General features: G+C 39.7%; 1 protein-coding gene across 6 annotated transcripts in view; it reads left to right on the top strand.

Moving 5' to 3' along the window:
- Positions 1 to 3,573: 3,573 nt before the first annotated feature.
- Positions 3,574 to 23,314, top strand: part of nap1l4a (nucleosome assembly protein 1-like 4a) — a 52,776-nt gene continuing 33,035 nt past the window's right edge. For 5 of the 6 annotated variants that reach the window (XR_002195624.2, XR_827431.4, XR_004574787.1 and 2 more), the window contains exons 1-4: positions 3,574 to 3,674; positions 5,366 to 5,415; positions 18,971 to 19,043; positions 21,287 to 21,431. Coding sequence is in view for 3 of the 6 variants with exons in the window: in XM_010865222.4 (XP_010863524.1) it covers positions 5,388 to 5,415; positions 18,971 to 19,043; positions 21,287 to 21,431 (246 nt within the window). In the remaining 3 variants the exon portion in view is untranslated. Of the gene's footprint in view, positions 3,675 to 5,338; positions 5,416 to 18,970; positions 19,044 to 21,286; positions 21,432 to 23,314 lie in introns of all 6 variants that reach the window. The other variant, XM_010865223.4, reaches the window with a different exon arrangement.

Here is a 23,314-nt window from a genome sequence, read left to right as displayed (position 1 = left end):
TGATAGGACTCCTTCTTCAGCTTGACAGCATCCCTTACTTCCGGTGTCCACCACCGGGTTCGGGGATTGCCGCCTCGACAGGCACCGGAGACCTTACGGCCACAGCTCCGAGCGGCCGCTTCGACAATGGCGGTGGAGAACATGGTCCACTCGGACTCAATATCTCCAGCCTCCCTCGGGATCCAGTCAAAGCTCTGCCGGAGGTGGGAGTTAAAGATCTCTCTGACAGGAGACTCGGCCAGACGTTCCCAGCAGACCCTTACAGTACGCTTGGGCCTGCCGAGTCTGTCCAGCTTCCTCCCCCGCCATCGGATCCAACTCACAACCAGGTGGTGATCAGTTGACAGCTCCGCCCCTCTCTTCACCCGAGTGTCCAAGACATGTGGCCGCAAGTCAGATGAAACGACAACAAAGTCTATCATCGACCTGCGGCCTAGGGTGTCCTGGTGCCACGTGCACTGATGGACACCCTTATGCTTGAACATGGTGTTCGTTATGGACAAACTGTGACTAGCACAGAAGTCCAATAACTGAACACCGCTCGGGTTCAGATCAGGGGGGCCGTTCCTCCCAATAACGCCCCTCCAGGTGTCACTGTCGTTGCCCACGTGGGCGTTGAAGTCCCCCAGTAGAACGATAGAGTCCCCAGTCGGAGCACTTTCCAGCACCCCTCCCAGAGACTCCAAGAAGGTCGGGTACTCTGCACTGCCGTTCGGCCCGTAGGCACAAACAACAGTGAGAGACCTATCCCCGACCCGTAGGCGCAGGGAAACGACCCTCTCGTTCACCGGGGTAAACTCCAACACATGGCGGCAGAGCTGGGGAGCTATAAGCAAACCCACACCAGCCCGCCGCCTCTCACCATGGGCAACTCCAGAGTGGTGAAGAGTCCATCCTCTCTCAAGGAGTGTGGTTCCAGAGCCCAAGCCGTGCGTAGAGGTGATCCCGACTACCTCTAGTCGGAACCTCTCAACCTCACGCACCATCTCAGGCTCCTTCCCCGCCAGCGAGGTGACATTCCACGTCCCTAGAGCTAGTTTCCGTGTCCGGGGATCGGGTTGTCTAGGCCCCCGCCTTCGACTGCCGCCCGATCCTCTCTGCACCGGCCCCTTATGGTCCCTCCTGTGGGTGGTGAGCCCACGGGAGGGCGGCCCCATGTCGCTCGTTCAGGCTTGGCCCGGCCGGGCCCCATGGGGAAAGGCCCGGCCACCAGGCGCTCGCGAACGAGCCCCAACCCCGGGCCTGGCTCCAGGGTGGGGCCCCGGCTGCGCCATGCCAGGCGACGTCACAGGACACACAATTTTCTTCTTCATTAAGGGGTTTTTGAACCGCTCTTAGTCTGACCCGTCGCCTAGGACCTGTTTGCCTTGGGAGACCCTACCAGGGGCATATAGCCCCAGACAACATAGCTCCTAGGGTCACTTGGGTACTCAAACCCCTCCACCACGTTAAGGTGGCAGTTCAAGGAGAGGTATTCTGTAGGCAGTGAAGTCAAATGTGATTAATCTTCAATTTCCCACCCTGGATAGACCACAAGTTTCCTCTTATTAATGTTGACTCCTGATGTCAATTTGTATTTTAAAACACACAATAATGTTCTAGTAAAATAAAAGGACTCCTTAATAGAAATTGAGATTATTTGTCTTTTGAGTTGAAAATGTATCTCTTGGAATATAGGGATACAATCTATATGCAAATCACAGCTTCTACACTTATACCATTAGATGCTGTCTACCATTGGGTCAATTTACATCTGGGGATAGCTTTAAAACTATGAAAATGTTATGAAAAGGTGAGATGGGCCTCACTCTGTAAGACAAGTGATGCAGTCTCTTTTTTTAATTTATAAGGTGCTTGAACATAAACTTCCAGCATATGTCATATTACTTAGCCTATTAGTTAAAACAATTAGTTATAACACAAGAACTAAGAGTTGGTTTGTACTGACGATATGTCTGGTGAAAACCCAATACATTCTTCCACACAAAGAACACCATTCCTACAGTAAAGTATGACGGTGGCAGCATCTAGTTGTGGGGTGTTTTTCTTCAGCGGGGATTGGAGCAGTTGTCAGGACAGAAGGGGAAATGGACAGTGCAAAATATATTCTTGTGGAGAACCTGCAGCCCTCTGCCAGGAACATGAAAATGTGAAGATGGTTCACATTCCAACATGATAATGATCCACAGCACACCGCCAAATCAACTGTGGCTGAAGGACAAGAAGTAAAATGTCATTGAGTGGCCTAGTCATAGCCCTGAACTAAATCTCATCGAGAACCTGTGGAATGACTTGAAGCATGCATATTTCAATTTGACTGAAAGAATGGCCAAATATTACATTATTATTACAGTCTAGGTTTGTAAAGTTAGTAGAGGTGTACTGTATTCAAAGACACTCATTGCTGTAATTCAAGCAAAAGATGGTTGCTCCAAATACTAACACAGTGGGGTGTTCACTTATCCAAATAGAGTATTTTATTGTTTGAATTTTAATACATTTTCTGACTTTTTTATATATATATATTTTCAGTTGGATATTGTGGGTTACTGTGTGTAAATAAAGTCATAAAATGTCATATTTAGTTTTTTTCATTTGAGGCTGCATGTCCAAAAGGTGAACATTTTGAAAAGGGGAAGTGACTTTTATACCCACTGTATGTAGTTAGGTTTCATCTGTTAACAATACCCTTTTTAAGAAATGTGCAGGCACCTTTATCAACTTCAACAAACTGTAACCTGGCCAGCCTGTTTTTGAGAGTGATATGCACTGTGCAGTATAATTTTAATTTCAGTGTCATGTTATTAGGGCCACCCTGTACCTTCTGTAGTCCTACTGGTACAGTCTTCTGCGGATGGTAGTACATGACAAATCCTCACCCACCTCCTGGAGATTGGTTCTGATATGTCAGACATTTTATTGGCATCTATATGGTGAGCAATTATCGATAATCCACTCTAGAGGTCTTTCTCAGCCTGTAGTGAAACATTACTGAGCTCACCAGTGTTTCCCTCCTTTTTTGTAATGACATTTCATACTGTTGTTTTCGGTAAGCCAAATGTTTAGCTATGTTTTTGTTAGATTTGTTTCTGATTTCTCAGCCTTATAATGGCTTTCTTGACTTCACGGACACCTCTTTTATTACTACAAGTTTAGACAATGTAGCTGGACAGCATGACCGGCTTCAGGAATAGGCAATATAATTAATTAAATAGAATAGTAGAATACACCAGTTTGTCATGTTACATGAATAGTAGACTATAAGCATGGTGTCATGTTAGTTAATTTCCTGACTAATTTGCTGTTTTCTGATTTTTTTGTGTTTATTCTGGCCAGCTATCTAAACCTAGTACTATTAGAAAAAACAGTAATTATGGCCAAATATTGACAAGCCTGGCTGACCTCCAGGGAGACCCTACTGATTTTGGTATCTTCCCCATAGTGTAATCAATCTTTATTTAAATGTCAAATAAAAATTTATCCCAATACAGCTGTCTCATGACAGCCAGGACAGACAGCATGATAGGTGGTACAAAGATACTTCTCAAACTGGCCCCTCCTCTCAATTGCTTACAGAGACAACTATCTGTCCAATGAGATTCAGGGTTAATACTAAGTACGTCGCTGTCTCGTCCGGGTGAAGACGCGTGAGAACACTGGAAAGCCGCTCTGTGGTAAGAAGCTAAATCATGCTGTTATTTTTTTAGTTAGCTAAGGGATAACTAGTTATATTGCTACGTGTCTATGCTGACTAGATTTTTGCTACATAGTTTGTGCTTCAACTTGCGGTTTAGAATAGTGAAATTATAGAAGGATGACTGACGTGTTACTAGTATTAGCCACTGTTTTTGACATTAGCTTGTAAGCTAACGTTAGCTCGTTAGTTAGGACCAAATGCTGGATAGAAGTGAAGCCCACATGTGGCTTGTTGAGGGAGGGCAGGAGGAGGAACAAGCTTATCTATAATTTTTTGTAATACACTACCAATTATATCCGTAATTTAATAGTTTTTTGTACGTGTACCGATAAGTGGTTATTGACATCTTGATGCCGGGTTTTTGTTGGCCTTGAATTTGACTGATGAAGGCGGCAGCATACATAGAACAGTATCATAGTTAGCACGCTAATGTTAGCTATCAAATTATTGTAGTTAGTTAGCTAGCAGTAGCTACCGCCCCGTGTTGCCTGTGTTATTGTGGGTGAATGTTAGAATGCGCTACGCTAACAGGTATAGTCAGCTAATGGTTCCTGTCATTGTTGTTTCCCCGATTGTTTTTTTGTTATACGAGTGACATGCTTCAGTTAACGTGTATATAATCGTGTCGCTATCTCGGTACGTCGGTAGTATAATTTAGCATGTCAGTTTTTATTTATGTAGCTAACTAGCATGCCAGTTAAATGCCAAAGCATAACGATCTGCGTCACTGAGCTGCTCCGTATTCTTGTTCTTCTGTTAAGCGAGTTTGAACGTGATTTTTCGCCTGAAGCCGTTAACTTTTTTTGTAGACATTTGATATCCTGCCAAAAAGAAGAGAATTCGCTAAGTTAGTTGTCAACTGACAGTCTTGTTTAGCTGCTGTATAGCTACTGACAATCAACTTACCTAGTTTCAAGTAGCTAAACTATCCCCCGCTATACTATCTAAATCAGTAAATCATAGCACGTTTGTGGTCATTCATTGTTTTTGACCTATTGTTATTAATTTGAAATATAACTGCATATCCTGCTACACCTTGGACAGTGGGGTCCGGGGTTAGGGAACATACCGTGGACACGAAGAATGACAGGTTTAGAACCGTGTTCGCTTGGGGATGTGATCGAGCGTTGGTTAAAGGCTCAGCGCTCAAACCACAGCGCTAAAAGCCTAATTCTCATAATGTTGCCAACTTCCCCAAACAAATTTTGCTTTGGGGAAAAATGGCTCCTCCCCCTTCCAGTTTTAATTAAAAATACCTGCACACAACATTTTGTCAAGTGTGCTCTCATGGAATTGATTAGCTTGCTCTGTTGTAATCAATAGTACATTTAAATGAGTAACTCACATTTATTTAGCTGCTACTTGATTTAACATTTGCTCTCTCTTAAGAGACAAACGTCAATGAATTTGAGTATACTTCTTATAGGCCTACCTGTAACATACAGTAAGCAGACATTTTCTTCTCTCATTTTCTGTTAAAACAGTAAGAAAATTACAATTCAAAATGGCAAAATTGTGTACATCGAGTGACTTATGGCTCTTGATGCATTTGCAAATTTAGCTTGGTGGTGGAACATTGTCATTTCTTTGCAGTTATGTTGGGTCCAAGCATGTCTCCTAAGACCCCCATTTGATTCCCAGATTGACCCTGTATCTTTTTTGCTACAGAGGATTGAGCTGTTACACTACGATGGAGGCCAAGAAACCTGAAGGCAAAGGTATGTTTTGTGTGACTGGCTTGCCAAATGACAGGTCATGGCAAAGATGACAATGAAAGGGGACAAACATCACATGCTAACCACACTGAAATAGCCACGCTCCTCCAAAAACGCACTATTCGGAATCTAAGAGTTAGCAATTATGTCTTGACATTTATTTAAATTTCAAATAACTAAATATTTAGCACTTTTGACTTTGCGATGCTGGAAATACAATAGTGTGAATATCCTGGGATAGATTGACCCTGACCCCCCCCCCCCTCACTAAATATACAATACAAACCTATGTTGTTGGCCTCAGCATCATACTGTAGCCAGCATCTCCAAACCTCAAATTCTCACAATGTAAATTTTTTGTGATACTATTTATTTTTGTATTGCAATTACGTCATCCCTTTACATCAGTCTGTCTTTCTTGTCAACTTAACCTTAGTTGACAATACTTATTTTACATAACTAACCTAAGTACTCCCCCTCAATTAATCATTCTTTAAAACTGTTAATGAATCGCCTCCCAGATTTATTACACAATTCCTCTCCAAAACTAAATAGCGAAAGCTAATTAACAACAATAACATCAGAAATCAGATTTTCTTCATATTAGAAAGTTTTTCTACATTAACTTAAGCTCTAACCATTTCTCAATGTGCTCCACCTTATAATATTCTTAACATTATATAATGTTTTATTTAAATAGTAATGTTTAATTTATTTTACCCCACATAGTTTTTCCTTTGAAAATGTTAACAATACACACAACACATTGTAGGCTTTTATTTTGAAGGCAAAACATTAAAATCTGAAGCTTTATTGTTGCTGCCAAATGTGTAATGTTTCACAACTGACTTTTATTTTGAAGACAAAATACAAAACATTTAATTGTCTTATTGCTGCTGCTGAATCTCTGCTGCCTGCATGACGCTAATCCATTGTAGCTATCCAGTTGTGAAAGTTAGCTAGCTAGCTTTTTACCTTGGGTTGTTGCTCAGACGATGGTTACCTTTTATTTCAATGCGCTATGGAGTTACTTTTGTTTGCTCTTATTAAAATAAAAGTTTTAGTATTGCAAACTAAATAATTAATATTGAAAGAAAAACAACTAAAAACAAACTTTAAAAAAAATCTTTGGTTATGTTACCTTGGTTTGCGCTTGATTTATTTTTCTTCATGGTTTTTGACACACATTTCACAGGGGGCAGGTTTAAGAGAGGAAATGTATTTCCATTGGACAACCAGGCTGGGCAACATCAACAGTTCCAATTTGTTTACGTTGTAGGCTTGCTACATTAATAGGTAGGCAGGCTATTGTGTATGGTACTTTGCTTGAGTGGGTGGTCGTGGAATAAGCATAACAGTATGTTGACTAAATAACGTACCCCTGGTATATTTGCCTAATCATTTTTCATAATTGCTCATTTCGGATATAAGGTTCCATAGTTAGTATGTAGCCAAGCAGCCCACCTTATAACATGTAGGACACCAGGAAACTGTTACGAAACAGTTGGAACTGTAAAACTACTGGAGTGATGATGGACAGCAGTGGAAGTAATGTTTACATACCACATATATTTCATCCTCACTGCGTTAATCTATAACAGATAATACAACTCGCTTAGATATTCACTATTAGTTAAGCCTACTAATACTTGGATAGGTAGGAAGTGGAGATGCCAGCATAATTGTGGATTTTGTCTATTAAGTAATATTAATGAGTAATTACTAGAATGAGTTGTATCCTAATTATTCACCCTTTTCCCAAAACAAACTGCATTTGTACATTTCCTTGCATTAATTTTGCAATATAATAGGAAGTCCTTCTTGTCACTGCTTAAACTTTTTTTTTTGGTATACATTAGGAGGATACAGGAACACGCTTTGGAGTAGAAAAGGCGAAATTGGTTGTGCTCTTTCAACCACCTCTATGTCTAGCATAGTTGTTAAAGCCGAATGTGATATACCGATCAGCCATAACATTACGACCACTGACTGGTGAAGTGAATAACAATGATAATCTCGTTTTCATGGCACCTACCCACACGGAAAACTCAAGCAAAACATACAGTACAGGCCGAAAGTTTGGACACACCTTCTCGTTCAATGCGTTTCCTTTATTTTCATGACTATTTACATTGTAGATTCTCACTGAAGGTATTAAAATTATGAATGAACACATGGAATTATGTATTTAACAAAAAGGTGTGAAATAACTGAAAACATGTCTTATATTCTAGTTTCTTCAAAGTAGCCACCCTTTGCTCTGATTACTGCTTTGCATACTCTTGGCGTTCTCTTGATGAGCTTCAAGAGGTAGTCACCTGAAATGGTTTTCCAACTGTCTTGAAGGAGTTCCCAGAGATGCTTAGCACTTGTTGGCCCTTTTGCCTTCACTCTGCGGTCCAGCTCACCCCAAACCATCTCGATTGGGTTCAGGTCCAGTGACTGTGGAGGCCAGGTCATCTGGCGCAGCACTCCATCACTCTTCTTCTTGGTCAAATAGCCCTTACACAGCCTGGAGGTGTGTTTGGGGTCATTGTCCTGTTGAAAAATAAATGATGGTCCAACTAAACGCAAACCAGATGGGATGGCATGTTGCTGCAGGATGCTGTGGTAGCCATGCTGGTTCAGTATGCCTTCAATTTTGAGTAAATCCCCAATAGTGTCACCAGCAAAGCACAATCACACCACCTCCTCCATGCTTCACAGTGGGAACCAGGCATGTAGAATCCATCTGTTCACCTTTTTTGCGTCGCGCAAAGACACAGCGGTTGGAACCAAAGATCTCAAATTTGGACTCATCAGACCAGAGCACAGATTTCCACTGGTCTAATGTCTATTCCTTGTGTTTCTTGGCCCAAACAAATCTCTTCTGCATGTTGCCTCTCTTTAGCAGTTGTTTCCTAGCAGTTACTTGACCATGAAGGCCTGATTCGCACAGTCTCCTCTTAACAGTTGTTCTAGAGATGTCTGCTGCTAGAACTCTGTGAGGCATTCAGCTGGTCTCTAATCTGTGGTACTGTTAACCTGCAATTTCTGAGACTGGTGACTCAGATGAACTTATCCTCATTAGCAGAGGTGACTCTTGGTCTTCCTTTCCTGTGGCGGTCCTCGTGAGCCAGTTTTGTTGTAGCGCTTGATGGTTTTTGTGACTGCACTTGGGGACACATTCAAAGTTTTCGCAATTTTCCAGACTGACTGACCTTCATTTGTTAAAGTAATGATGGCCACTCGTTTCCCTTTACTTAGCTGATTGTTTCTTGCCATAATATGATTTACACAGCCGACAGCCCTATTGGACAACTGTTAATCAACCTGACTTCTGCACAACACAACTGATGGTCCCAACCCCATTAATAGGGGAAAAAATTCCACTAATTAACCCTGACAAGGCACACCTGTGAGGTGAAAACCATTTCAGGTGACTGCCTCATGAAGCTCAGTGAGAGAACACCAAGGGTTTGCAGCGCTGTCAAAAAAGCAAAGGGTGGCTACTTTGAGGAATCTAAAATATAAGACATGTTTTCAGTTATTTCACACTTTATTGTTAAGTACATAATTCCATGTGTTCATTCATAGTTTTGATGCCTTCAGTGTGAATCTACAATGTAATCTACCATAGTAATGAACAGGGTACCCGCGGGTCTTAAAAGCATTGAAAAAGTCTTAAATTTCAGAATCTCAAATTAAGGCCTTAAAAGCCTTGAATTTTGTATACAAAGTCTTGAATTTCGTTACAAAGGTCTTATTTTTTTTTGCCTTTCCTAGTATTAAGTTCATACTGTAACAAAATCAACTTAGGCTAAATAAGAATTTATGCAGCGTAATGTTGATAGTGCGAAAGCATGCGCGCTCCCGTCACTATCGTTACGAGGCGAGTGAGGTAACGGATAACAAGAGAGTAGCTAGCCTAGTTTGTCGGCCAAAATGGGAAAGTGTCGGTTTAATCCGCTGTGGCCAAGGAATTCAAATTACGTGTGGGTCAAGCCTGTGCCAGGAAATGACTTCGAGGCATATTGCTCTTGGTGCCGGAAATCTTTTAAACTAGCGACGATGGGTGTTACGGCCCTGGAGTCCCATATGAAGGCTGCCAAACACATTGGCCCTCATTTATCATTCTTGCGTAGAAACGGGCGTATATGTTGGCGTAAGATTTTGCTTACACTCCTCTCATCGCCTGATTTATGAAACTGTGCGTACCTTTAAAATCCAGGTGTACGCAATACCTTCCCTTGATAAATGCCGCGGCTGAAAACGATCGTCATTAGAATAACACGCCCCTATATATTCAAGTCTCCGCTTCCCCCACGCCCTCATTTTACGCCATGGACACACGGAAGACGGCAAAAAAGAGAAACTTCTCTGACGTGGAGATTGAGACGATCACCAGGGAGGTAGAAAGAAATAAAATTGTTTCATTTGGCAGTTTAAAAAGCGGAATAAAAGATGATGTGATGTGGAGTACCATTCATTCACATTAATAACTGCATGACAATTTGTAATATTCGTCTTATTATTTCATGATATTTATCAATGACGTTTATTGTTATTTAGAAGAAGAATGTCGTTATTATTATTATTTCTATTATTGTCTAAAAGAAGAATGTCATTTTTATTATTTTGTCAGTCTGAATTATTTTTTGGTAATTCAAAGCCTTTTATTACTGAACCCAGTCCATGCGCAACTGCTGGGCCTAACCCTGAAACGTCATGTAAAGCGCACAGGCTCGCATCTGAAGGAATACATAAGTCAAATGCTTTGGTAAAGTCACACAAATGAAATCTTGAAGTCCATGTTGCACAAAAATAAACACTGAAGTTTGTAATTATGTTGTTGTTGTTTTTTTACAGTAGGTCATAATATATCACATCTTTTAGTTTGTCAGTGCGTTAGGATTTTCTTTTCTGCGCTGTTAAGGTTTCATTTCTCTCCGCCATGTCCATGTGCAATAGGTTGTTGTCATCCATCCACCAAAGATCACTCCAAATATAACTGTTAATACTGTTTTATTTTCAGTTTACATCTCAATGCACTGGCATAACATCTGTGCACGAGGGAACAGCAGCAGGGGCTGAGTATACGGCGACCAATTTTTTGCTTGAGACAGGTCAAAATAAAAGTCCCGTCTCTTCACACATGCGCACAATTAACTCTTGCACAATTTTGGCTATACAACAGTCAGTATCATAATTAAACAACATAATATAAATGATGAGAACATATAACTCAACATGCGCATTTCCGCACTAACTCAAAAGGTGCGTACACCACCTCCTGAGCTGGCGTAGGATTTGAGAGTGCCATACGCCAACGTCCATATTGATAAATCTCAAAGTCACCGTGGTTTTGGGTGTACGCCAGGTGTACGCTGGAAATTTGGTGTACGCACTTTTGATAAATGAGGGCCATTGCGTGTAGTACTGCTCGCCAGCGCCAACCACCAATTGTGCAGTTCTGTGCACCACAGACCTCTTCGGTTAATGAAACAGCTCTGGCTATCAATAATGAAGACATTTCAACATCAAACGCATTGCCGCCACAGCCAAAGAACATCATATCTTACTGCGGCTCGACACCAACTCTACAGGCAGAGGTGATATGGGTCCTTAAAACAATCTCTGAGCACCACTCTTACACATCGAATGAGAACATTACAGAGATTTTTAAAACCATGTTTTCTGACTCCGAGATCGCAGCTACATTCTCGTGTGGAAGCAACAAAACTTCATATATTACTAAATTCGGATTGGCTCTCTTTATAACTAAAGAACTGACTGACAAGGTCAATATAGCCAACGGGTTTGTGGTCATGTTTGACGAGAGTCTCAATAAGATGATGAAAAGTAAGCAGTTGGACCTTCATATTCGCTACTGGGTGGATAACCATGTCCAGTCACGATACTTCGGCTCGCAGTTTATAGGCCATGCAACGGCGGTGGACCTGCTCAAACATTTCAAAGTAAGTTTTTATTCTGAGTTTAAAAAAATGGTTGAGTTATTATTTATTTATAAATAATATATGATGTAAATAAGAAATAATATATGAAGTAACACGACCAAGTGAACGCATTGAGAAGAAGCCACAAGCAGAAGTTGACAGAACTTGAGAGCCTGGGCGAAAAAATTGCAACCAAGGCAGCAGACCTGCGAAGGCTGTAGTGTTCAACATCAAGATCAAATCTATTTGTTAATTGTAAATCAAATGTGTGTTATGCTGTTGCGTATACATGTACATATATCTGATCATTTAAATAAAATGTTTTATTTAATTCAAGATGCCTACTTGTACATAATTATTTTCTAGGGATCAACATTTATACAGATTTGACATTTTCCCTTCATATGTCTGTCGGAATGGGTTCGAAGTTGGCATTGAATTTAATTTGAAATGGCATTAAAAAGGTCTTAAAAAGCCTTGAATTTTATTTGGAAGATCCTGGGGGTACCCTGAATGAAAATAAAGAAAACGCGTTGAATGAGAAGGTGTCCAAACTTTTGGCCTGTACTGTATATGTAGAGGATTCCTCAACATATATTCACATATGTGCCCTGAATGTTTATGAAATATGTAACTTGCGCTTCTCACAACATTGTAATACAATGCATGCCATATATTTTAATGTTGAATATTAAGTTAAAATAATGAAATGCTTGAATATGCAGTAAATTAAGCATTTCTCATCAGCACATCATGGAATTAACATTCAAAACATTATTTTCCCGAGAAAAAGAGACTCATTATGAAAACATTATGAATACAGTTGTGCTCATACGTTTGCATACCCTGGCAGAAATTGAGGTTTTTGCATTGATTTTGAAAATGACTAATCATGCAAAAAAACTTTTAAGGATAGTGATTATATGAAACTATTTATCACATAGAGTGGGGAGAACAAGTATTTGATACAATGCCGATTTTGAAGGTTTTCCTGCTTACAAAGCATGTAGAGGTCTGTAATTTTTATCATAGATACACTCCAACTGAGAGAGAAAGAATCTAAAAAAATAAAAATAAAAAATCCAGAAAATTACATTGTATGATTTTAAATTATTCATTTGCATTTTATTGCATGATGTAAGTATGGGTGAAAATAGTTTTACCACAATCGCATTATCAAAAAAAAAAATTTCCCCTCAAAGGAATGTTTGCATTAATTTTCAATCGATTTGTATTTGCAATGTATACTTTTTTGATCTCGACTTTTTAGTTGGTTTTGCTTTCAATATTATTTTGTTTGTGTTTTGGTTGTTCTTATTGACAAAGTAACTCCATCGACAGCCACTTACTGACATTTCAACGCATATGTTTACATGCCAGTTACTTTTCTTTGACCTCAATAGTTAGTTTGATATTCTGAACGTGCAGGATGTTGTTGCTTGGTTCTGATGTTCGTGTGATAGTCACCTATGCGCAATGGAAAATGTGCCAACTTGGTAAAAAAACAAACACCACATGTCATAAAAATATTCTGTTTTTCTGTTGCAGTGCATCACAACTTAGCAGCGCCACTCTCTGCTTTTCTGACTACAATAAGAGGGAAACATAGGGTACAAACATTTACCCATCAGTGTGGGGGATAGCCTTCTGAGATTTATTTGCCAAACGTAAGATCTACCCACATTTGGCGCTTGGTGGGTGTTAATTCCAGGCCCTGCTTTCACGTTTCATTTTCTGTAGGTGATTTCTTTGTGATGTGATGACCTAAAGCTAGAATATCTACAGTGGGTATTAAGTGGTTATCTACACGCCCCTGTTAAAATGCCAGGTCAGAACTTTTTCCACCTATAACGTGAAAAATTCTATTGAAAAATAAACTAAAAGCTTTGAGGGGGGAAAAATAAAAAACTCACAATAACCTGGTTGCGTAAGTGTGCACACGCTTAAACTAATACTTTGTTGAAGCACCTTTTGATTTTATTACAGCACTCATTATTTTTGGGTAGGAGTCTATTACCATGGCACATCTTGACGTGGCAATATTTGCCCACTTTTCTTTGCAAAAGTGCTCCAAATATATCAGATTACGAGGACATCTGAAGAGGGCTGGGCACAGGAGATCACCGCACAGGTGTTCAATTGGATTCAGGTCTGGGCTCTGGCTGGGCCATTCCAAAATGTTAATCTTCTGGTGAAGCCATGCTTTTGTGGATTTGGATGTGTACTTTGGGTCGTTGTTGTGCTGAAAGGTGAACTTCCTCTTCAGCTTTCTAATGGATGCCTTAAGGTTTTGTGCAAAATCGCCTGGTTTTTGGAACTGTTCATAATTCCCTCCACCCTGACTAAGGCCCTGGTTCCAGCTGAAGAAAACAGCCCCAAAGTGTGATGCTGCTGCTACCACCATGCTTCACTGTGGGTATGGTGTTCTTTGGGTGATGTGCAATGTTGTTTTTGTGCCAATCATACCTTTTGGAGTTATGGCCAAAAAGTACAACCTTGGTTTCATCAGACCATAACACATTTTCCTGTGTGCTTTTGGGGGACTTGATGTTGGTTTTTGCAAACTTCAGCTGGGCTTGGATGTAAGAATAGGCTTCCGTCCTGCCTCCCTACTCCATATCCCCTTCAAATGAAGAATACGGGAGATTGTCACGCAGCACACAGTCAGTACTTGCCAGAAAGTCCTGCAGTTCCTTTAATGTTGCTGTAGACCTCTTGGAAGCTTCCCTGACCAGTTTTCTTCTCGTCTTTTCATCAGTTTTGGGGGGACGTCCAGTTCTTGGTAATGTCTCTTATGCCATATTTTCTCCACTTGGTGATTACTGTCTTCACTGTGTTCCATGGAATATCTAATGCTTTGGAAATTCTTGTACCCTTCTCCTGACTGATATCTTTCAACAATGAGATCCCTCTGATGCTTTGGAAGCTTTCTGCGGATCATGGATTTTGCTCTGAGATGCAAAATGTCAGGAAAATCCTACTAGAACAGCTGAACTTTATTTGTGAATAATCACTTTAAATGATGGCAGGTGTGTAATGACTTCTATTTAACATGAGTTTGAATGTGATTGATTAATTCTGAACACACCCCCAGTTATAAGAGGGTGTGCACACTTATGCAACCAGGTTAGTGTAAGGTTTTTATTTTTCATTTTTCCCCCTTGAAGATTTCAGTTAGTTTTTCAATTGAATTGTTCACATTATAGGTCACATTAAAAGTGGAAAAAGTTCTGACATTTATCTTTCTCATTCTTTAACATCACAAAAACCTGGCATTCTAACGGGGTGTGTAGACTTTTTATTTCCACTGTATGTCAAGTCTTGCTCATGTATTGATGTTTATGACTGCCAGTGTCTAGGCTAGCAGAAAACTAGGGATTGCACCAATACCGATACTGGGCTCACGTACTCATTCTCTTAGAAATATACTGATACCACGTCATGGAAACATTAAGTGAAACTTGATGGTTGTCACCTCTGGCAGCGTAAGTATAGAATATAGAACTCTGATTGGTAGAGCGGAAGACGGGGATGTCAGCAATGACACAAGTAGTGTGCATGCTCTGCTCTGCTTGTGTTAAATTATTGTTTTTCCTTTCCTTCCTCCTTTTGCTGTGGTGGAACTGCACATTTTAGAGTGGGCATTTATTGTGGCCAGCCTAAGGCATACCTGTGCAATAATCATGTCTAATCAGCATCTTGATATGCCACACCTGTGAGGTGGTTGGATTATCTCGGCTAAGGAGAAGTGCTCACTAACCCATATTTAGACAGATTTGTGAACAATATTTGAGAGAAATAGGCCTTTTGTGTACATAGAGAAATTCTTCGATCTTTGAGTTCAGCTCATGATAAATGGGGACAAAAACAAGTGTTGCGTTTATAATTTTGTTCAGTGTAGTTATTCTGATTAAATAAGTCATTGCGCATGTCGTAATTAATCTAGACATATGTTGTAACTTTTCCCACTTAGTGAGCCTAATGCAGAAAACATCTAGATCTACAATGGCGAGTTGCGGTGATGAATCAATATTGGAGAGTCCTCCAGCTTCATTTAAATCTCCAGTTTGGCAGTATGTTGTTGCTATCACTTTTTGCCAGTCTTTTGCCAATTAAATTTGCTAATTAAATTAGCCAATTAAACTAAAAACTGATCTTTTAATAAGTGTGATTTTTATTTTATTTTTATGTATTGTTTTTAATCTGTACCGAAAACGTACCGTACCGTGACCCTTGAACCGCAATATCTACCATACCATGTGTCAGGTGTACCGTCGGACCCCTAAGTGATGTGCTAATCTGTTAATTTAATTTAAAATAGTGCCAAGACCAAAGTACCAAAGACAATATATTGAATGTTGAAACTTAATATTTTTCGAAAGATTCATGCCCATTTAGATTTTTGATGCCAGCAACACATTTAAAAAAAACTTGGGACAGGGGCATGTTTACCACTGTGTTGTATCACCTTTTAACAATATTCTGAAAGCGTTTGGGAACCGAGGAGACCAATTGCTGTAGTTTTGAAAGTGAAATGTATTCAACAGTTTAGGGTCTCCTTTGTTGTTTCTTTTCATTTTATAATGTGCCAAATGTTTTCAATGGGTAACGGGTCTGGTCTGCAGGCAGGCCAGTTTAACACTTGGACTCTTATTACGGAGCCATGCTGTTGTAATACGTGCAGAATGTGGTTTGGCATTGTCTTGTCCTCACAGTGGCAAAAAAGGATTACGTTGCCCTCCGTAAAATAAGACTTTCTGGATGGCAGCAGATGTTTCTACATAACCTTTATCTATTGTTCAGGATAAATGGTGCCTTCACAGCTGTTCAAGTCACCCATGCCTAATGCACTAATGCACCCTGATATCATCACAGAGGCTGGCTTTTGCATTGTGCGCTGATAAGAAGCCGGATTGTCCCTCCCCTCTTTAGTCTGGAGGACTCGGCGTCCACGATTCCCAAAAAATAACTTAATAATTTGATTTGTCAGACCACAGGACATTTTTTTTTTTTTCACTTCCAATGCCTTAGTCCGTCTTAAATAAGCTTGGGCCCAGAGAAGGCGGTGGAGGATCTGGATTTTGTTTATATATGGTTTTGTCTTTGCCTGGTAGATTTTTAACTTGCATTTGTGCTGTGTTCACAGACAGTGGTTTTCGGCAATGTTCCTGAGCCAATGCAGTGATTTCCACTACAGTGACATGTCTGTTTTTAATGCAGTGCCACCTGTGGGCCCGAAGGTCATGGCCATCCAATACTTGTTTTCGGCCTTGTCCCTTACAGAGATTTCTCAGATTTCTGATTCTTGTAATGATATTATATACTATAGATGATGAGATCCTCAAAGTCTTTGCAATTGTATGGGGCGCTATCAAAATGTATTTATTAAAGAATACAATGTTTTTGAAAACCCTGTAATGCCAATTGTATCATATTTGCTACATCTGTTTCTGAAACTTACGATGTCAAGCAACCTTTGAAAAAGTTTGCCGGTGAAAACGGTTAGAAAATTATAAAGTTGTGTATTAGCTGGTTGCAAATGTTTTCAAAATCCATGTGTAAGCCACAGTTTATAAATGGGAAATTACCTTAATACCCAATCTTCTTACCTGTTGTCAATTGATCTAATTAGTTGTTATATTCAACCACATGTATTTTTTTTTAGCAGTAAACTGCTTTTCCTGTCTTCTGTTGCCTCTGTCTCAACTTTTTTGAAACGTCTTGCCGGTATCAAATTTTAAGTGGGCATATTTTTCAAGCAATAACATTTTTCATCATTTGATATGTTGTCTTAATATTTTCAACTGAATATAGGGTTTAAATGATTTGCACATCATTGCATTTTACACAGCGTCCCATCTTTCTCGGAAACAAGGTTGTAGTTAAACGCTACATTATTAAATTTTTCATGGCAAGAGGTTTTAAATGCTTTTCACTGTGGGGAGCTGATTTAAAAAAATAATAATAAAAAAAACCTGCTCACATCACAGCTGGCAATATATTTTTATGGCTAATGGAAATTTGGAAATGGGGTTCTCCCAGATACCTGAAATCTTGCTGATCTGTTAAAAGGGGGCGTGGTTGGTGAATCCAGTTCCTGTGGGTTTTGGAGAAGTATACTTTTTGGCTTCAAAGAAGCATTGATTGTACTATCACCTGTGTGTTTTGGTCAAGTGATAGATTGGTATTGGGAATTGGAGAGGATATAATGAAGTAATGATTTGGTGACCTATGAAATCAGTTTTACTTTTTACATCCAAATCTGTTGGATTTGTTTACAAATTCTATGATAACTTTTTTGTTGTTATTCCATTTTTAATATCCAATACCGCAACCACCAGGCTAAGTGGATAAAATGCAATTCTGACCCTAAATCCGCAAATATAGAAAATGCTGCTGTACCATCAGATTGCGTAGCATTGGTTAGATCAATCACTTGACACTGTTTGTATAATGGATGTGCGCAGGCTAGCAGCTGAAATGTAGCTTACTTTGAGGGGCGTAACATGGCCTAGCTTGCAAAATATGTTCAGTCTAGCAATGTCATTTAACCTGACCCTAAACCCGCTTGCACCTTGGATATAACGATAGAGAATGCAGGCAACCAGTGTTTGGTATCTGGAATCATGCACCCATGTCTTCAATGCGTGCCAATTATTATTTTTGCCTGGAATGCGAGCCCCTGTGCACACGCAATGAAATCATAAACATAAACTCTGCCGGTAGTGTTGATTCAATTGAAAGTCAATTTGATGTTTTTCACAACTATGCAGTGAGTGACCAGTTCTTCAGAGATCCAAGTCTTTAAAATTGGCTAAGTGAAATTGATGATTTCTATTGTGGTACTAAACTAGAATTAGATTTTTATTTTGTTGAATTCCGTGCTTGTCTAGATTCCCTAAAAAAAATATTGCCAGCCTGATTCCCATAGTAAACCAAGTATCAGAATTAATTTGCACAGATGAAACCATATGAAAATGTCATCGCGGTTACAATGACAAAAACTATAACTGCTGTGTTTTCGAGGTATTGTGAAAATACTGCAAAAACCTTTGAAAAGTTACTGGTACATGCACTTAAATTATTTTACCAAGTTTTATATTGAAAACCAACAAACTGCTAATAGAATTAGCAGCACAATGCACATTTTGATTGCATAAACATTAAATAACATTACCATTAAAGATGGATCCGTCTGGCAATGAGAGGTGAAAGTTTCCCTAGTGCCAGTTTTCTTTTAAGCAATTTTTGTTTTTGCATGTACTGCAGACAGGGTTGCTATCTCCAATTAAGTGTCCCTCAGGACTTTTGTAACACCCAACATATGACACCACTTCAGATTATCCTCTTAGAAGGCTGAAAACTCTCCTGAGTGCTGTCAATGCCTTCCACCATGTTTTCACACAACTCACATTGCCTGCGTTTCGACTGTTGTGATCTTTGATTGATGCTGGACACTATACCTTACTTTTTTCAAACTGCGGTAATCATATAGTTTTAATGATAGAATTTGAAACAGTCATACTATCCGTCTGGAATTTTACCATGATTTATTGTGAAACCAGTAACCGTTTCATCCCTGTTCAGTTGTCAGTCAGTGTGTGCTGTGGGTTGATTGACAGGTAAGGGAGACCCTGGTTTGCAGACCATAGGAGGACAGATGGAAAGACCAGACAGCATTCACAACATGGAGAGGTGAGCCAACACTGCCTTCAGATTTCCAACATGGCTGATTCCATTCATTTGAACAATAGTTTAGGATGGGACGATAGATATTGTCAGTACTAATAGCAATGGAAAATTGCTATTAGTACTGAAATTCCATAATCTGAATAATCGTAAATTGGGATAACTGTATATTTAACCTTTTTTTTAAAGACGTTTTGTCTGTGAATTATTTAGGCTTTGTGGTCAGTTTGCTATTGTAGCTTCCATTCCTGGCCCCTTACTCTGAGTGGTGAAGAATTGTTGTTTTGCCTTATTCCATGGTTTCACCTCCAAAATATGAACCCATTATCTAGCTACCAGTCAAATTCTTCACCAAACTAAAAAGTAGTGCAAAATCCAATAACTGACAACTATTTACAAATGGCACTGTGGCTGCATCTTCTTAGCTAACTTCGAAAACTTATAGACAACGTTACTAATTTGCACAGTACAGTCTTCATTGTGGGTGATTTCTCTAGCTTCAAATAGCTTTCCTGTTTCACTGTCAGTACAGAAATGAGTACCTTACTAAAGTGCTAGTAACTGGTCACTACCAGATACTTCAGCCCAAGATCTAAAGTACGAGTTTGGATTGGTAATCCAACTTTACTCCTTAGGACCATCTTCCTTTAAAAAATGCATGAATTTTTATTCCTACCAAAGTAATGGATAGAATTCAATGTATTTTCCTTATTTTCTTCTTGGGTGGGTCACCTAAGAAAAAAATTATACGCATAAAAAATCCCTACCCTCTCACTAAGTTTTTTAATGTAGTATAGTGTCGCCAATATAGTTATGAATGACTGTTGTTTTTACACCATCTACAGACCTGCATTATGATACAAAGAGCTTTGCAGCTTGTAAAATTGCATATTTGGGTGCTTTTGGAGCCTTTATGAGATGAAAAATATAGATTTGAAAGCCTCAATTGTCAAGTTTTTTTAAGTGTTAGGTTTAGAGCTAAAATTAAGGTTAGGGGTTAAGAGTAAGGTTAAGTCTAGCCATAAAAAGGTTGGTTAGGGCAATTCCTGCTTTATGGATGTGACTTTTTTTGCACACGATCAGATAGTAATTGTCTCAAATTACTTAGCAAGGATAAATGGACATTTAAATATAGGTTTATAGAATACTACAGAGGAAGTATAGACAATTATATTGAAATTAGTCCCATTATGTTAACAAATGGACAGGCAGCAGAAACAAGGACAAAAGTCTATGACTTAGGTTCTTAGTGTAAAATATTCAATGCCACTTTCAGAGAAAGGCTTGGCTGCATAAAAACAGAGCAATTATGAAGGTATAAAATTTGACCTTAATGGATGTGACATTTTCTGTTATGGATTGAAAAATATGCAAAATAAATCTCACTTTCACTTTATTGGAAATAAGTTTTTCATGCTCAGGTGACCATCATGCAGAATTGACTAGAAGTAAAAAAAACAAAAAACAGGCAAGCCTAGTTCAGCTGGCCTGCAATAGAAAGTGTTGCCATCTGTGTCGTTAACCACTATACCACGAAGCTGTACATTGGACGGGTGTCAGTATAGCCTCTTGTCTCTATCCGGAACAAGTACTCTTTTGCCATTGGCCATTTGAATATTTAATTGGACATTCATGAATGACAGTGATAAAGTTAAACTGACAAAAATGTCTTAAGTTTACCTCCCCCACAAATAGCGGCTATGTATTGAGTTTGCTACTGGCCATTTTAACAAAGTATTAGACAGTAATAAGCTTTACCGGTATCTACTAACTCACTGGAATGGTCATAGGAATTTTGCATTTGCTAGCGAGTCTGCCAAAGCTATTTCATTTCATGGCATAAGAACGTAATTTTTTCTTTTATGGCAAAACAACATACTTTTTTCTTTCATTCGTTAATGACATTCAAACTAACTATCAATAAAGGCCACAATAAATAACTTTATCAAGTGAAAAGACAAGAGAATCGTGGAATCTACCAAAAATAATGAATGTAGTTGCTCTCAATAGATTGGAACATAGGCCTTCCACATGAGAGGCACTGTCTTTAACCACTACGCCACGGCATTACTCACTCAGTCACTCACTCACTCAGTGGGTCGGTCGGTTTTCTTAGCCAGCTCCGCTTACGTGTTCCGGCAATGTTTTTTTTCTTCATATTTTTATGTATCTTTGTTGTCCCCATTTGGATAGTTAATTATGCTTGTGGTTGTGCACATGTTTTAATGCATGTCCCCAATTACACCTAGCTTGCTCCCCAAAGCGGTCAAGCGGCGAGTCCACGCCTTGAAGAGGCTGCAGGAGCAGTGTGCCCATATCGAAGCCAAGTTCTATGAAGAAGTTCATGAACTGGAGAGGAAGTACGCTGCCCTTTACCAGCCCCTCTTTGACAAGGTATGGTAATTGCACCACTACACCTAATAGCTGCTGAAAGTCTGTCTTTTGACTGAGATTTTGTGAGACTATTGCTTAAACTCAGGGTAGGCAGAGATGGTTAGCTGGCTTGCTAAGATTTATTTACTTTACACTTCAATTACAGTGGGGAGAACAAGTATTTCATACACTGCCAATTTTGCAGGTTTTCCTACTTACAAAGCATGTAGAGGTCTGTAGTTTTTATCATAGATACACTTCAACTGTGAGAGACGGAATCTAAAACAAAAATCCAGAAAATCTCATTGTATGATTTTTTTAATAATTAATTTGCATTTTATTGCATGATGTAAGAATTTGATCACCTACCAACCAGTAAGAATTCCGGCTCTCGCAGACCATCCTGTTCTCCACTCATTACTTGTATTAACTGCACCTGTTTGAACTCATTACCTGTATAAAATAAACCTGTCCACACACTCAATCAAACAGACTCCAACCTCTCCACAATGGCCAAGTCCAGAGAGCTGTGTAAGAACATCAGGGATAAAATTGTAGACCTGCACAAGGCTGGGATGGGCTACAGGACAAAAGGCATCAGCTTGGTGAGAAGGCAACAACTGTTGGCGCAATTATTAGAAAATGGAAGAAGTTCAAGATGACGGTCAATCTCCCTCAGTCTGGGGCTCCATGCAAGATCTCACCTCGTGGGGCATCAATGAACATGAGGAAGGTGAGGGATCAGCCCAGAACTACACGGCAGGACCTGGTCAATGACCTGAAGAGAGCTGGGACCACAGTCTCAAAGAAAACCATTAGTAACACCCTACGCCGTTATGGATTAAAATCCTGCAGCGCACGCAAGTGCCCCCTGCTCAAGCCAGTGTATGTCCAGGCCCGTCTGAAGTTTGCCAATGACCATCTGGATGTTCCAGAGGAGGAATGGGAGAAGGTCATATGGTATGATGAGACAAAATTTGAGCTTTTTGGTCTTAACTCCACTTGCTGTGTTTGGAGGAAGAAGGATGAGTACAACCCCAAGAACACCATCCCAATCATGAAGCATGGAGGTGGAAACATCTTTCTTTGGGGATGCTTTTCTGCAAAGGGGACAGGATGATTGCACCGTATTGAGGGGAGGATGGATGGGGCCATGTATCGCGACATCTTGGCCAACAACCTCCTTCCCTCAGTAAGAGCATTGAAGAAACACACAGCCAGGGCAACTAAGGAGTGGCTCCGTAAGAAGCATCTCAAGGTCCAGGAGTGGCCTAGCCAGTCTCCAGACCTGAACCAAATGTATGATCTCTGTAATTACAAACAAAGTTTTCTGAACCAAATATTAAGTTCTGCTACTTGTTCTCCCCACTGTAGTAAGACAGATTAATTAGATATATAAAAAAAACTTTGATTCCAGCATGTATTTCCATAATGAACTTTTACCATATATAAACTAAGGAGAAATTGTGAATCATAAAACATTACTGAGAATCTTATAGCACGCAGCTTTAACTGAATTACACAGACAACATCGCTGTTTAAAATCTTTGGAGATTGTGTATATACACTAATTGTCTATTGCCAACATAATTTTTAATGGATGCTCTAAGTCTCTTCATGTGCCAGTTTGTCATGTTGATTATCACGACAGTAAGACACATTCACTCACATTTTGTCGAATAATGCACTGTTGGGCCAGAGAAATCACATGTGACGAGTGAACGAACGCGATACATTATATTCAATAACTAACAGTTCCAGGCCAGAATACATGTGCTTACAGATGTCCCAATTATACTTTTTGGCCATAAAGTGATACAGTATAACAAGGTGTTAACTAAGCATATTCCGGCAAATACTGTTTACATGCAAATATTAGATTAGGCATCTGTGCAGAGGGACTA

Source organism: Esox lucius, chromosome 19, assembly GCF_011004845.1.
Source record: "Esox lucius isolate fEsoLuc1 chromosome 19, fEsoLuc1.pri, whole genome shotgun sequence".
NCBI lineage: Eukaryota > Metazoa > Chordata > Actinopteri > Esociformes > Esocidae > Esox > Esox lucius.
The sequence above is the reverse complement of the archived record's forward strand: the minus strand, read 5'-3'. Positions and strand labels throughout refer to the sequence as shown.